Source organism: Stylophora pistillata, chromosome 6 (assembly GCF_964205215.1).
Source record: "Stylophora pistillata chromosome 6, jaStyPist1.2, whole genome shotgun sequence".
NCBI classification, from domain to species: domain Eukaryota; kingdom Metazoa; phylum Cnidaria; class Anthozoa; order Scleractinia; family Pocilloporidae; genus Stylophora; species Stylophora pistillata.
This window is the reverse complement of record NC_142524.1, coordinates 34,733,558-34,749,888: the sequence shown is the minus strand read 5'-3', so window position 1 is coordinate 34,749,888 and position 16,331 is coordinate 34,733,558. Positions and strand designations below refer to the sequence as shown.

The 16,331-nt window shown below is 40.4% G+C and overlaps 2 protein-coding genes across 4 annotated transcripts in view; both read left to right on the top strand.

Annotated features, from left to right (window-relative positions):
- The first annotated feature begins 1,230 nt into the window (after window positions 1-1,230).
- On the top strand, window positions 1,231-13,511 carry LOC111347522 (von Willebrand factor A domain-containing protein 5A). Of its 2 annotated transcripts, none has more exons than XM_022954761.2 (3): window positions 1,231-2,807; window positions 3,688-3,805; window positions 8,341-11,295. In XM_022954761.2, exons 1-3 carry the CDS (start codon window positions 1,588-1,590, stop codon window positions 9,595-9,597), a joined length of 2,595 nt encoding a protein of 864 aa, XP_022810496.2. In that variant the 5' UTR covers window positions 1,231-1,587; the 3' UTR covers window positions 9,598-11,295. The 2 variants fall into 2 exon arrangements, with proteins under 2 accessions (XP_022810496.2, XP_022810501.2); XM_022954766.2 differs by lacking the exon at window positions 8,341-11,295 and adding an exon at window positions 11,792-13,511 and having other exon boundaries at window positions 1,242-2,807.
- Window positions 13,512-14,696: 1,185 nt separating this feature from the next.
- The window catches only part of LOC111347370 (uncharacterized), a 19,568-nt gene continuing 17,933 nt past the window's right edge, over window positions 14,697-16,331 (top strand). Inside the window, exons 1-2 of one of the 2 annotated variants that reach the window (XM_022954631.2) lie at window positions 14,697-15,366; window positions 16,211-16,314. In XM_022954631.2, the coding sequence (XP_022810366.2) occupies window positions 15,351-15,366; window positions 16,211-16,314 (120 nt within the window). In that variant the 5' untranslated portion in view covers window positions 14,697-15,350. The remainder of the gene's footprint in view (window positions 15,367-16,210; window positions 16,315-16,331) is intronic. The other variant, XM_022954624.2, reaches the window with a different exon arrangement.

Sequence of the window (16,331 nt, the reverse complement as noted above, 5' to 3'; positions counted from 1 at the left end):
GCTATTCCTCATTATTACTCATTGCTTTCCAGGGGATACGCCCGAGGTTTTGCTTTTATTTTTGCTGTTATTCACAAATCGCACCAAACCTTGCTTAATTTAGATTGCAACCACAACTACACAAGTTGTGTTGGTATTGAGAGAGAATTTTTGGCATGCAAGTTTCAAAACGGAAAAATGGTGAATACAGTGAAAGATATGTCATTTTTTTTAACACATCTTCCGGCTTTCTCTACAGTGTCATGAAAGAAAGTCCTTAATGCAGATATGAGAATTTGAGATGAACTTAAAGTTACACTTTAGCTATCTCCGCTCGTTTAAGATCTGCGAGCGGAAATTATTTGAGCGTGAAAAATATTGAGCGAAGTGTTTTTACCACTATGAATCTCGCTGATATTAAAATTATCTTTCATTTTGCGCCGAAAATAAAAACATTCAAAATATCATGTTATCACCGAGATGTCTATTGGCGAGGTATTAATGTCGTACTGTTGAAGGTACTGTCTGTTTCGCGATGCAACTCGCCTTTCCGCTTAATGACTGCCACGAACCGTATAATATGCCAAGCTTTAATAATTATTCGATCTAAGAGAACTACATTTGTAATTGGAAATCAGTAAACACAAATTAAGTCTTAGTCTCGTAGCAAAATTCAAGAAAAACATGATTGGACACTCCCGTGGCGGGTCGTAAAAACAGGTTTCTCACTTCAGGTTAGCAGATTCGGGTAAGCGAACAGATATAAAAACCGACTTCTCTCTCTTACTGATTCTTCTGAAAAAACTGGTTTAAAACACGACAAGCTAACACTTATAAATCATTGTAAGGAATTAATGTCAATCACGAGTTGTGTTAATTAAAATATATTGCCATCAAACGCAACGCCTATTTACCAAACGAAACAGTCCATGCCGTGTACGTAGCACGACAGCCACCAATTCAAGCCACACGCTATCCATTCCTAACTTATTACTTCATTTCACCATCAGAAGCGGTAATAATTTTTGCATAAAAACTTTGGTCTATATTTGTCACGCCAAATTTTTCAGCGTGCGGAACTTGAACACTCTGAGACGACTGAAGCTATTTTTGATTCGTTATTTTTGTTTTCTGAATCTGCACGAGGAACTTAGTTTTATGATCATTTTACGAAAGTTCATTTCTGAACATAAAACGAAATAATTTTTGCTGAACTCATGCATATTTTCTTGAAATCACCAGGCAAGCAAGTTGCTACAAGAGTGACACTGTGTAACGCAATATGTCACATAATGTGACGCGATGTTTTTGATGGAGAATTTTCATTCACAAAATATTATTAGCAAAGAACAATTACGTCTATTATCAGCTAGTAAGTTCCTCCAAGGAAACTTTGTGTAAAGAGATTTCTTCAATGAAGAGTGCAAATACGGTAAACTGTCTAAAAAATCCCTTTTCACTTCCATGACGTCATGAAACCAAAAATAAGACCGCGGTAAACAGTGGATATAAAAAGGATCGAACCAGATAGCTATCGACTATTTGCAATATCGGAGCGTGTCGTTTCTTACGAAGGAAATTTTTGTTTCGCTAGCGAAGGGTACGAACATGGCTGGAAGATTTGGCCTTGTGCAAAAACAGAATGGTTCGAAAGTTCCTTTGGAGAGCATCAATATTAAAGTCGACGTGCAGGGTTTTACAGCTCATGTGTTGGCGACGATGAAATACTCGAACATGGAGAGCAATCCCATTGAAGCAATTTTTGTTTTTCCACTGGATGAACAGGCAGCTGTATGTGGATTCCAAGCAACAATCGACGGTCGAACCATCGTGGCAGAGGTACAAGAGAAGCAAGAAGCTCGAGATACCTATGACGACGCCATTAGCAGCGGTCACAGCGCGTTTCTGTTGGAAGAGAGTGACGAAAGCTCAGACATTTTTCAGATTAGCGTCGGAAACTTGCCACCAGAGAAGGAGGCTGTCGTGGACCTACGGTTCGTGACAGAGCTTGCTGTTGAAGCCGAAGGTCGAGTCGTGTTTGTGCTGCCAACGGTATTAAATCCTAGGTACTCTCCACAAGATACTACTCCAAGTCTGAGCGCACAATATCCTCGAGTCGCCGCCGTTTCGTCGCCGTACGGGTTCGAGTTTGAGATGAAAGTGAAAGCTATTTCCTCCATCAGTGAGATTTCCTCCTCCTCTAACAGTTTGCAGGTTGAGATAAACGAGAGCGATGTAACGGAGGCTAATGTAACCCTTGCAGAAGCACACAAGTTTGACAGAGATGTGGAAGTACACATTTTGACGAGCGAGCCGTTCAAACCGCAAGCAATCGTGGAGAGAGGAGTGAAAAGAGAAGGAACGGAAGACGAGGAAGGATTTATGGCAAGTCCTGTCGTCATGCTAAATTTTTTCCCAGAGTTCAAAACCTCAGAATTGTCGGAAAAGGGCGAATTTGTGTTTGTGGTCGATCGCAGTGGAAGCATGAGCGGAAGCAAGGAAAACAGCGCTCGGGAAACACTCCTTCTGTTTCTCAAAAGTCTGCCGGACGGTTGTTATTTTAATGTTGTGGGTTTTGGAAGCAGCTACAAGACGCTGTTCAGTAAAAGTCTCCTGTACAATGACGAGAATTTGAAGAAAGCTACCGATCTTGCTGGGAGCATGAAAGCAGATCTCGGGGGAACCGAAATCCTCTCCCCTTTGCAGTGGGTGTTCTCTCAGCCCCTCGTTAAAGGTCACCCAAGACAGCTGTTTCTCTTGACAGACGGTGAAGTTGGAAATACACAGCAGGTTATCAGTTTGGTCCAAAAGCACTCCAACAGTGCCAGGTATGCTTTTTGGCTCCTTTTCATTAGAAATGTTTTCGTTTATGTTTCTTAGGAAATGTGTAATTTCCACATTCCACAATTTTAATATATAGTTATCCCATGTAGAATTTTTGTTCTCTTTCACTTTTTAGTGGTCGAATGCTCTTAGTACCCCCTATATATGCAGTGGAGCTGGAAAGGGAGGGCAGGGGGACCTGAGCTCCCATCAGGGTCATGCTTGGTGAAATTACGTGTCGGTAGCACTTTTTCATTTGAAAAACTCCAAACTGTGTGCAAATTTGGATATATACTCGGCTTAGTATACATTATCATATGACCCGTCAAGCCCCGCTCGTGCAATCCCATGGAAAACCATACTGACGTGTGCAGGGCTGGATGGGTTGATGTGAGCCAGTCCAGAAAGAACTTTCTGGCTCTACTGCTCTTGTGTTGTGTAATATCCTTCAATCTCAGCTTGCCATGCCTGATATATTACAATGTTATTCCCCACCCAGAAAGTCATGGTAATAATCTGTTATGCTTCCTTTAAATGACCTTCTAGTACCTCACAGGGGTTTTCTCTCAAATGTTTTGGCAATAAGCTGTAAAAAAAGAAAGATGATGTGGAGAATAAAGAGGTGTTGAAATTTTTAAGAAAAGTTTGTCAGGAATTACTACTACAAGTATAAAGAGGATAAGTGGAACAGAATTTATTGAAATGTAATCAGGTGTTGGGAAATGAGTTGAATTTTAGTGGCAGTGAAAACTTTTACTTCTGTTTCTTATGGAAGAAATAATACTTTTGTATTTAAAGTCTACCATTCTCCCAACACATTTTCTTCTTGACCTGATTCTGTAGAAGAGTCTTTTTTTGTGACTTGATTGTGTTCAATTATTGTAGGTGTTTCACATTTGGCATTGGGGCTGGTGCATCAACTGCTCTTGTTAAAGGAGTTGCCAGAGTAGGAAAGGGGACTGCAGAGTTTGTCACGGCCAAGGAGGACCGACTACAGGCCAAGGTTTGAAAGTATTGGTAATTCCTCTGAAATCTGTTTAGTTCTAGTCAAATTTCCACAATCGGTAACCATTAACCCTTTTATTCCCTGAACTGATCAACATATAACTTCTCCCTCTAATATCCATACATTATCCAGTAAAGAGGTAGTGAGAATACTCAAATTTACGAGGGAGAAGCTGTTATCCTGATCTAATGCCAAATTCTTGTAACTAATTGACAAGGAAATGTGTAGTAGCTGGTGGGGAGAATTACAATGAGATCGTGGGACTTAAAAGGGTTAAACACCCTGATTAACGACCACAAAACTGTGTGTTGAACCTTGTACTTCCAAGGCTAGAGAATTTGATATTGACAGTATTATATCTTATTAACCAAGCGCAAGGGCCGTACTGGGAGAATATTGGCCCAAGGTCTTGACAGTACGGACGGAGCGCAGCGAGGTCCGTACAAAAGAGACAGAGGGCCAATATTCTTCCAGTACAGTCCCGAGCAAGCTTGGTTAATAAGAGATTTATTGTACGACTGAAGTTCAAAGGGACACAAGTGCGGTATCATTCAGGACCATTCGGGACAGTGCCCAGTCCTATCTGAGACAATATTGACCGGCAATAGAGCATTTTGATTGGTTGATTTTAGTTATTGGCCCTCTGACTGCCCGAGTCGTGTAATAAATAGTGTTACTGACATTAATAATCACTACAATGATGTTGTTCATTATTTTAAACTTTCTTTGTGCCTGCTGTTGCTGTTATCTGGGCTCCAGAATGCATCATTGTGTCAAGACCTTTAAAATGCTGATCCACTTGACAAGTTTTGCATCTGTTGAAACAACTTGTTTTTTTTTAATCTAAATCTAATCTGCTCTTCTGTACTGCCCACAAAACCTCCTACATTAAAGTACATATTTTTTTTTCTGCATAAAAGTGGGAAATCTAATGTTCTGTTCAAAGGGAGTTGTATTTTTCTGCTTTTGTGTAATTTTTTTTCTTGACTTTGTTTTAATGTGGGATGAAACTGGGACAAAACACTCAAATGACAATCATCTCCATATGTGGCATATTTGTTAAATGCAAAGAAAACTTTTTGTCTACAAATTTAGGTCTGAATTTCCTTTTCTGCTTTACATTTCCTGGTTGTTGTTTCCAAGAATGTTTGTGTAAATATTCACTGACTCACCTTGAGGCTGACCAAAGTTTGCCTTCTTGCTAAGAATTGGTGCTACATGTAGGTACACAGTAGTTATTAAAATGACATAATGGTCTGAGGAAGATCTGCAGTAGCCGCAATTGCTCTTAAACACAATTCTTGCTTAGATACAAATTACTTAGTAGTCCAATTGTAGCAGTATGCATATGTAATTACCAAACTACACAGCTGGAAACCCAATCAAAGCTCAGTGTTAAATTTATCATTATGCACTTTAAACCTCCTAGAATGTAGTAACAAGTAATGTAAAGGTATGAACCACATTGTAAAATGAATAACTGTACAGACTTCATAAAATTATTACACCAGTTATCTCTAATCATATTTCATATATACCACTAGAATATATATCATCTGAATTTATTGTGATATGTTGTAATGTTACTGGAGTATATTTATTGTCCTTGTCTGGAAGTTATTTGGAATTCAGGATACTGAATGTGTTTCTACATAATTGTAAGCCCCCAATTTTGTCATTTTTCTTACTTTTTGATTTTTTAATTGTATAAACTTAAAAAGAGTGGCATTTTATTTTTGAAATTTTATTATTTGTGTGATCAAGAAAGTTTTATAATGAGCCTGCATGCAGTGTTAAAAACAGAATGCCAAGCTATGCCATGGCACATTTTAGTGATTTAATTTCATTCAACAATGACTCTCGGTTATATTTCGCTTAAATCGTATCATGACTAGTGTATGCAGTGTATGTGAAACTGTGGTGGACACAAGCTGAAACAAAGGTGAAGTAGAAGTCATGAATAAAAATGTGCATTTAGATTCCATTCTCTTTGCAATTCAACGCACTAGGAGAACTCCTGGGTGAAATTTAAGGAACATTTAATTTCGAATATTCACACTAACTGGTTATTAAGACATTGAAGCAAGCTCTTCAACCTGTCATCACAGACGTGAGCGTGACTTGGGAACTAGAGAGTGGTTGGACTGTGTACCAGATCCCTCCATATCTCCCTTCGCTATTCAGTGGAGACAGGCTTGTGATGTATGGTGTTCTCAAGGCGTCTGAAAATGTAAATTGTGGCGTGAGCAAAGTGAAGTTACAAGCCACACTTGAAAATGAAACAATAGGTATTTGGTAAAATTTTCTCCACCAGCTTTGTTCCCTAGCAGTACAGGGGAAAGAATCCTTCTTCATCAGCTCTCAGCCAAGAGTTTGATTCAGGAAAAACAAGACGGTTTCGGTGAATCACTCAAACTTGGCCAAGGCTTCGAGGGAGAAAAATGGGCATAATCAGCATCAGTAAATCAGCAAATGTGATATCAAAGTTCACTTCGTTTGTAGCAGTTGATAAAGAAAGTCGTCAGCCTGTGCCAGGTCCAATGAAAACTACGCCCTTATTCGAAGTAGGATTTGAGATGTTCCGTCGCAACTCCAGCACGACGCATGTGTTTAAAAGTGTTGCGTAGCAGGTCCCGAAAGCGTCTCACAGGTACGAAAACAACTCCAGAACCTTGTAAGAGAAAATGCTGGACCAAGTTGAAAGGATTCGTCTCCTCGCTGTTTGGAAGTTGTCGAACAAAACAAAAAAAGGCAGCAGCACTGACGGAAACATCACTCGAGGGCACAGCTACGAGAGAACCTTTAACTTTTGATACTATCTCACCACCGAAAGGTTCTCAATCTGCTACATCGGTAGTCTCATTACAGAAAGCGTCCTGGTCGTGGGACCTCACAGACGAGCTGGTGTCCCTGTGCGGTGCAAGCTCAGATGATTTGATCACAAAATGTCCAAAAGAGATTGAAGCAGACGCAGCTGGAGGAAAGCTATTGTGGGCCACAGCCCTGGCTCTGGTGCTGTTGATGGGAAGGTGAACGGATAAGAAAAATGAATGGGAAATGATCGCTGAAAAAGGCAAAAAATGGCCGAAGAAGAATCTTCCTTCGACTATTATTGTCGCTAAAATATTGGAGACGGCAGCAGTTACAGTTGGGGTTTGAAATGAAGTCGGGTCTTTAAATGCACTCAGACGCACCTTAGTTGTGTGCTGCTATACCATGAAATTGCTAGCCTGAGTGTTATTCTTACATGTATTTATATTGCTCGTTGTTTAAAGCGCGTTTTCCTCTGAGGAAAAAGTTGCATAGAGTGTATATTGTTTTTCCGAGCACCAGCGAGCGTTGAACGAAGTCTAACCGACTTAAATGTATATTAAGGTTAATTCTTTTAAAGACTGAAGTCTTGATGTGTCTAGGGCCGTCATTTTCAAGAAGTGTCTTTTGTAATATATGTACTGAACCATTAGGTTTTATAACTCTTTTCGACTTAGTTCACTCGTCAGTTCTTTTGTTAATCATTGTAATAAAGTTTATTGTCATGTTTGCCCTTGCGCTACATGATTAGAGAGAGAGGACTACAGTGGGTAGCGAACGTCTTGGCACGCTCCACCTCTTTTTAAATGTGTCCTCTAAATGTGAGTGCCCCTATAGCAAGAGTTTCTGTTCATTGTTTGATTTGGTTTATAATCTTTTAAGTCACACTAGGTGGCGCGTCACGCGTTCTTAAGTGTAATTCAAAATATTTGATAAAAGGCCCTTTGATCAGTTTTTGGTAAGCACTCGTGCTCGGAAGGAAAGAAATCAGCAAAGGAAAGAAAGGAAAGGTTCGATTGATTTAAACTCTCGCCAGATCCAGCAATAATGTAAGTTGATGTACCTGAAGCATTTCTTAATCTATCTGCATGTCCCTAATTTCTTAAATCAATTTTTAGTTTCACGTTATTATACAATAATAAAGAAGGAGACGTTCCCAAAGAAGTTTGGTGCGGTGCATTGTATTTACCAGTGGATTTTGTGCGGTCCAGCTAACGGTGGACAAGCGCCGCTATACTAAATTTCATTTATTCTCCCCCCTCCCCCACACAGTTCATTATGGTTTGGTGTGAACGAAATGTCCACTAATGTTTTGAATCAGAGGAACGAACATTCTGTATATTGCGCAAATCGTGGGCAGAGATATTTGTGGCCATTTTCCACATTTTATCGTTCTGGAATGTTTTTCCTTTTTTAACAACCACCCTCTAGTTTCAACAGTGCAGATTCAAGACTGCACTTTTCCTTTATTTTCCGCCGTCCACAAGGCAAGAAGTCGGTGGCCCTTGGCTAAGTTTGTGTTTTTCTTTTATTCTCCAGCTTAGTGTGGATGAGGATTGATGTCACGGTTGTTGTTGCCGCCGCTGCTGCATTTTCGCTGCGTTCATACTACCAAACAGAACAACCACCGTCTATTTTAAAAGTTATTATTGCGCACGAAAGTGAAATGCTGCGAAATAAGTTATCTTAGACTAAAGCAGTTTTCTACTTTAAATGAACAGGTTATCAAGACATTAAAGCGAGCCCGACAACCTGTCATCACAGATGTGAGCGTAAACTGGAAACTAGACAAAGGCTGGACTGTGCACCAGATTCCCGCATCTGTTCCTGCGCTTTTCAGTGGAGACAGGCTTGTGGTTTATGGCGTTCTGAAGGCATCTGAAAATGAAAACTACGGCAGCGGAGTGAATGAAGTGAGACTCGAAGGTAACGCAGAAAATGTCGATCAAGTGTGTCACATCATTCAATTTGCAACCCCCGACGTAGAAGACAGCTGGGACAATGATGCAGGAACCGAAGGAAAAGTCCTTCTTCATCGGCTAGCAGCGAAGAATTCTATTCAAGAAAAACAAGATGACGTCATTGAATCAAGTGACAGCGGGCCAAGGACTGAGAAAGCCAAGAGCTACGTTATCAGCATCAGTAAGACCGCTAATGTTGTATCAAAGTTGACGTCGTTTGTGGCTGTTGACAAAGACAGCCGTGAGCCTGTGTCTGGACCTCTTCAAAAGCGAGTACCTTACCTTGCCTCGATGTCATTCTTTGGGGGCGGTGGTATGAAAAGTGCCTCTCGTTTTAAGTGTAAGTCCCAAGGCTTCTTTTTTAACACGGCACAGTGTGCCAACGTCTCGGGAGGTGGAAATGCATTCGCAGCTCCTCCTCCTCCTCCTCCTGGAGTGATGTCTGCCAATGTTTGGGGAGGCGGAAGTGCATTAGTGGCCCCCGTTGAAGCAGCGGTCCATCCGTCTGGCAGTGTCTGGGGAGGTGGAAGTGCATTCGGAGTTCCTCCTCCTCCTTCTGGACCGATGTCCACTTCGTCAAAAGGATTCTTCTCCTCGCTGTTTGGGAGCGCACATAAGAAAAAAGGCTCCTTTAGTGCTCCCCCAGTTTCCGCTCATAACAAGAAAGAGAAAGTTGTACACTCTTCCTTGTCAGTTATCTCATTACAGAAAGCGTCAGGGTCGTGGGACCTCACAGACCAGCTGGTGTCCCTGTGCGATGCAAGTAGAGATGATTTGATCAAAATATGTCCAAAAGAGATTGCAGCCGACACAGCCGAAGGAGAGCTGTTGTGGGCCACCGCCCTGGCTCTGATACTGCTGATGGGAAAATACGCGGATCAGAAAGATGAATGGGAAATGATTGCTGAAAAAGGCACAAAATGGCTGAAAAAGAATCTTCCGGGGAGTTTAACCCTGGATCAAGTGCTTGAGAGTGCAGCAACTGTAGTAGGAGTTCGGCTTAAAACTGGACTGTGACTGGCCAAATATTCCAATTACTTTAAATCTTTGTACAGTTATCTCAGTGTCCCTTGCACAAGTTTGATGTAAAACTTTAACTCAATAACTACTAAGGACGCAAACCTTAAGCCGCCCGTCAGACCGAGTGTACGCAGGTGCTGATTCATATGTAATCAGAACAAGGAAAAAAAATAGATTTTGTTCAATCTGACCAGACAATTAGGATTGATAATTAAATTTTCCTTGTTCGTTGATTGGTCCGACCGATCTATTTCAGATCAGTGGTTACATTCCCAGTTAAAGTAGTGTTTTAGTATGAGACCAACCAATCTTCACAGTCTTAACTCGTTAATTTACATGACTTTTTTTACCAACTTGCTCTAAAATCATTTAAAGTAAAAAGAGAAACATCGGTGTTACACTTGTTCGTTGAACAACAAACATATGAAATACATATATATGAACTGCGGTTATGAAACGTATATGTGCACGATCCTTCGCAGTAAAGCACTATTTAAGCAATAGTGAAAATCAGACCTGAAAAAAAAAAAAAAGAATTCAGGCCTGTACGGGATTCGAACCACTGACCTCTGCGATACTAGTGCAGCGCTCTACCAATTGAGCTAACAAGCCAACTGGGAGCAGGCCATCAAATTAATTCGACATAAACCCGTAGATGATAAATCAAACAACAAACATATGAAATACATATATATGAAGTGCGGTTATGAAACGTATATGTGCACGATCCTTCGCAGTAAAGCACTATTTAAGCAATAGTGAAAATCAGACCTGTGGTATGATTTTCACTATTGCTTAAATAGTGCTTTACTGCGAAGGATCGTGCACATATACGTTTCATAACCGCAGTTCATATATATGTATTTCATATGTTTGTTGTTTGATTTATCATCTACGGGTTTATGTCGAATTAATTTGATGGCCTGCTCCCAGTTGGCTTGTTAGCTCAATTGGTAGAGCGCTGCACTAGTATCGCAGAGGTCAGTGGTTCGAATCCCGTACAGGCCTGAATTCTTTTTTTTTTTTTTCAGGTCTGATTTTCACTATTGCTTAAATAGTGCTTTACTGCGAAGGATCGTGCACATATACTTGTTCGTTGCTCACTATTGTCGTTTAGCAACTCCTTTTTTCAACTAGCTTAAGGCCCGTGCCAGGTAGCGAGTTCGTGGTAACTTGCGAAAAATGGGAAGCTGGCGAAAAAAAAGAAAGAAGGGTACTAGAAAAATTAAGGGGCTAAAAGCCCCGAAAGTCTTAATCTCATCCGCCCATTCGTTCGTCTCAACTTATTGAAAGCTTGACACAAGCTCTGCGATGCTATCGTTGTTGTTGTTGTTTTTTCACGTCTCTAGCAGCCTTCGTGAGTGCTTGTAACATCACTGATAATTTGTGAAAGCCGCCAGAACAACTTTAGTCACTGAGTCGCAAATCTCAAACCATTGTTAATGAAATACTCAGCAGGCATATAATCTTTCGCGAATGCCTGTTTATGTCTTGTAAGTTGTGTGATTCCTGTTTTTGAATGTCAAAAAAGCTCGGAAAATGTACAGCGGTTGCGGTGCAAAGTAAATGTAGCGTATTACATAGGATGAGGAAGTGCAGCCGAAGAATTTTCACAATTTGAATTAGTGTCATTAAATAGAGGTATTACACACGCATGTAACATTCCTATAAATAAATAAAAAGTGAAGTAGCATTATGTCATGAAAACAAAGATCGGAAAAGAGAAAAATGTGAAAAACTTGCATTCGTTCATTATTGGGGTTTAACTGCTTGACTCAAACGAGTGACCCAAGCCTTTTCCTACGGAATTACGTGTAAAACCTGCACCCACGATTGCTAGACTAGATTTGAAAACTATGAGTCTATTGTTTTGCGAACGACGATGACTTTCGGCTGACCACGCGGAAAGAAGTTCGTAAGGTTATTTTGATTTCTCTCCAAGGCCGCGTTGTCTAAGTTTGATTTTTTCAAATTCTTCCAGCTTTGTGTAGATAGGTTTATGACGACCCTGTTGCAGCCGTTGATGTATTCGTAAAGACCTTATTGGTATTGAATCGAGGGAGGCTGGTGCTTTCTCACCTATCAACATGATTCCTTCTACATTTAAACATAATTATTGTACACGACAATGAATTGCTGGGAAATGATAAGTGCTTTTAGACTTAAGTAGTTTTCGACTTTGAATTAACAGGTTATCAAGACATTAAAGCGAGCCCGACAACCCGTCATCACGGATGTGAGCGTAAACTGGAAACTAGACAAAGGCTGGACTGTGCACCAGATTCCCGCATCACTTCCTGCACTTTTCAGTGGAGACAGGCTTGTCGTTTATGGCGTTCTGAAGGCGTCTGAAAATGAAAACTACGGCAGCGGAGTGAATGAAGTGAGACTCGAAGGTAACGCAGAAAATGTCGATCAAGTGTGTCACATCATTCAGTTTGCAACCCCCGACGTAGAAGACAGCTGGGACAATGAGGCAAGAACCGAAGGAAGAGTCCTTCTTCATGGGCTAGCAGCGAAGAATTCCATCCAAGAAAAACAAGATGACGTCAATGAATCAAGTGACAGCGGGCCAAGGACTGAGAAAGCCAAAAGCTACGTTATCAGCATCAGCAAGTCGGCCAATGTTATTTCAAAGTGGACGTCGTTTGTGGCTGTCGATAAAGACAGCCGTGAGCCTGTGTGTGGACCGCTTCAAAAGCGAGTACCTAACTATGCCTCGATGTCTTTATTTGTGGGAGGTGGTAGAAGAGCAAAGTCTCTGGGAGGCGGAAGAAAGAAGTGTGGAGCCATACGAAAGAAATTGAAAGTAATGAAAGCAGCAAAATCGCATCCACTTAAAAAATCAGAGTGTCTAGGGGCACCTCAAGCTGATGCCGATGAGGAGAGTGGCAGTGAAATTGATGACGAGTCATTTGGGGTCCTGAGCTACAAAGTTTCCGCTTATAGCCCGAAACAGAAAGATACCCAGTCTCTCTTGTCAGTCATCTCATTACAGAAAGCGTCAGGGTCGTGGAACCTCACAGACCAGCTGGTGGCCCTCTGCAGTACAAGCAGAGATGATTTAATCAAAGGATGTCCGAAAGAGATTGCAGTTACCACAGCTGAAGGAAAGCTGTTGTGGGCCACCGCCCTGGCTCTGGTGCTGTTGATGGGAAAATACGTGGATCAAAAAGATGAATGGGAGATGATCGCTGAAAAAGGCACAAAATGGCTGAAAAAGAATCTTCCATCGACTGACGCATTCGCTAAAGTACTGAAGAGTGCAGCAGCTGTGGTTGGAGTTCAAGATATTCCCGAGATGTGGTGAGGAACTGGAAAACCATGCTCCAGCATCATGAAACTGGTTCAAGTTGATAGAGAGATTTCTCGATATTTATAATGATTGACAATGTCCACGGTGCTACTTGAAGAAAATTTAGAATTAATTTAGGGGATTATTCAACATAAGTAAAAAACTGGAGCACGGTTATTCAATTTAGTTTCAGCACTAGTTTGTAAGAAGGTATTTGGCAGGTTTATGATATCTAGCAAGAAGCCGGTTGAGTGTCCTTGCTATATTCATCTTGCGTGCGGTGATTATCGTGAGGTTTGGAAAGATCTACGGCCTATCAGAAGGTGAGACGGAATCTTTATGCTCAGGTCTGAATGTTACGCTTCAAGCAAGGGTATATTTGTTCAACATTAAGTTGGCTAATCAGGATCGGAGGAGATAAAACCATTAACTATAACTGTATAACAAAATAGAGAATAACCAATTTTATTAAAAACTGGATCATTGGGTAATGCAATTCAAGACTTTTTATTGGCTTAGCCATTATGGTATATGAGCCAATATACCATAATCTGATATCTGTACATTGTAACATCCAGTTTCTTCCTACAGAATAAAGTCGAGAAGATTTGCCTAATATCTTGGGGGCCTTTTTTATAATAAAAGAATTATTCCACTCGCGCTTGTTGGATATGAGATGATTATAGCCAACTCGGCGCTACGCGCCTCGTTGGCTATCTATCATCTCATATCCAACGCGCGCTTGTGGAATAATTGTTAAATATATGCGTGTATGAAGCTTGTTTTGAGAAGTTTTCTTTTCTCCGGTGACATGAACTCTTTGTATATCCGTGCCGGGCCACATAAAATTTTTGGTGCGATGATGCTGTTATTTTGTTAATACAAATGGTTTCTACCGTGTTTTGGAGGAGGCTTTCTGACCGGGGTTTTTTTTTATAATATCAGCTACCTGTTTTGCAGGTTAACCTGCATAAATACCAGCTTATTAGTCCAAGACGTCTTTTGTTTAAACTGCCATGGAACCGTACATACGTTTTAACGTTGCGCGACTCTAAATCGTTTGTATGTTATGCATTTGCCTGTTTTTTTTTTACAGGAAAGTGTAATAAAACACCGTTTTTGCAAAAATGCTAATGCACTCTTAAAAATCGAAAACAATAACAAAGAATGGCTCAGTTGAAAAAGAACCAAAACAACTGCCGGCTAGTAAAAAATGGTGAAAATTTTGCATTTTAAAAAGTACTTTCGCGAAAGGTAGCAAGCTTTACTGTTTAGTCTACAAGTTTTCGCTTTTGCGTCAACGTTCGGAAATCTTTTCCTTCCCATCCCCTCCTCCAACCCCTTTGCCACGATGATTCAAAATAAATGATCCGTAAAACACATTCGCCACATGCCGCAGTTCCTCAAAGTTCTCGTTTCACTTTAATCTATAATTTATTATTTGTTTCCCCTTCGTTTCGCTGGTTTCTCATCGAAGAAAGTGACTTCACGCGAAGACGCAATGTTTACGTTCGTTTACGGCGTGTAGAGTTTGATATTTTAATCAAAGTAGCCATTAGCATTTGCGGGAAAAAGTTATACGCGATTTTTTTCATGGTATTTGGTAAGTACAACCATTAATGGTTCTCTTGCTTCAATGGTCCAAAGAAACCTTTAACTTTTTCTAGCAAAGATCATAATATTTAAAAGCCGCTTTGAAACACCCAGTGAATTTAAATCTAAATTGGAAACAGTCCAATTACCTTTGAAAGGAAGAAATTGTTTTCCTTAAACCCATCAATACTGCGAACGAATAGAGATACAATAAAAGGACAAACCAGTGGAATGTGCGACGTAGCTTGACGTTCGCGTCGATGGTAAAAAAAACCCAAAGTTTATCAGGTGTTTAATATTTAATTTGCACTCGCAAACAATGACGACTTTGATTAAAGGACAGCCTTTTGACTTGTGAAGAACTAACGCTCTTTCGATTTGCTATAGGTTTTTTAAAGACCTTCCACGGCAAGAATTAACCACTAATTTACGTGGCCTCCTACAGTAAATTGCAATTTCAAATTTCAATACTATACATAGCAATATAGCGTCTTTCAATTTTGAAATTAATCAAGTGATAAAAACAAGAACAGAAGCTTGGCGGTAAATACAACTGGGTGGGATCGAATCGGTTTTAGTTTGTGTCATACGACAGAAAAATAGTGCACTGAAAATCGGCCAATGAGTAAATTGAATTATCGACCTGAAATAAGTTCATTTGTGAAATAAGCCAACAGTCTTCCTTACCCTCAGAAGCAGTCTTATCCAAAGTCCAGGACGGAACAGAATAATGTGAACTCAGATGAAGAAATGTCGAAAAGATTTCAAAGCAATCTCGACCAAATTCGAACACCAGGCCCTTGGACGTGATGAGCAGTGATATCTGTCTTTCGCCAAAAGGTGCTCAAGAGGATAATCAGAAATGAGCAAGGGAAAAGGTTTGAGGAGAGTTTATGTCATTAAAATTATCACACTAGCAGTTAGTACACAGTTGACTGAAGTTTTCCGATGCAGAGAAATTATACTAAAAGTCGGGAAAATGTTGAGGTGGAAGAATGCCCCAGAGATAGTTTAATTTTCTGGTCGCCATCTAAACGCACTTATAAACATCTATGAAGTACCGCATTTTGACATCGCAAAGAGTAACCTAACTGTTTCACTGAGCGCCACACTCAAATGTGCTGTAGATCCAACTTGGATTGAACCAATTTGGGAGATACACTTACTAACATGGCCGTAAAAGCAGATACGAGGCAGAACAAAATGGACAGTTTACAAAGAGTTTCTCCTCTTGTTTGTTCACAGGGATCAGCTTAGCATGGTAAAAAGGGAAATGAAACCTTGTCACGTAACAAACAAGTGGCCCGGTTGCTTAGCAAAATTAAATACTGTGGCGCGCATTTGCTAACAATTTCTTTTTCGAAGGTTTTGGTTTCTTTGTGAAACTCCGAAACGTGCTCATTGTCATAATTTCATAAATACATTTCAAGGACGGGGACGGAAATTGTACAGTTCCTGGGGCACACTTCTTCTTTAACTCATCTCGTCAGAGAGTAGAGAAGGCACAGATAATATGGCTAAATGCGTCTGTCCATCTTCTTGTGGATATCTGTTATCGTCCTTTTTTCATGAATTTACTGCAAATATGCAACGATGTAAAAAATGACAAAAAATTGTCCCCGCAAATGACCTTGGTCATACCATGACATATGCCCCTAACGATAGTTTTCCTTCTAACCCTCTAGAGGTACCGTTGTTAATTGTCCCTTTATATCCTATCAGAAGCAGGAAAAATACAAGTCTACGTCCGTGTACGTCCTTTTACGGAGAGAGAAAAGGACAAACGAGAAGTGAATGCGATTGAAATTCATCAAGAGCACTCGCTGGTAAGCAAAGTGAATTG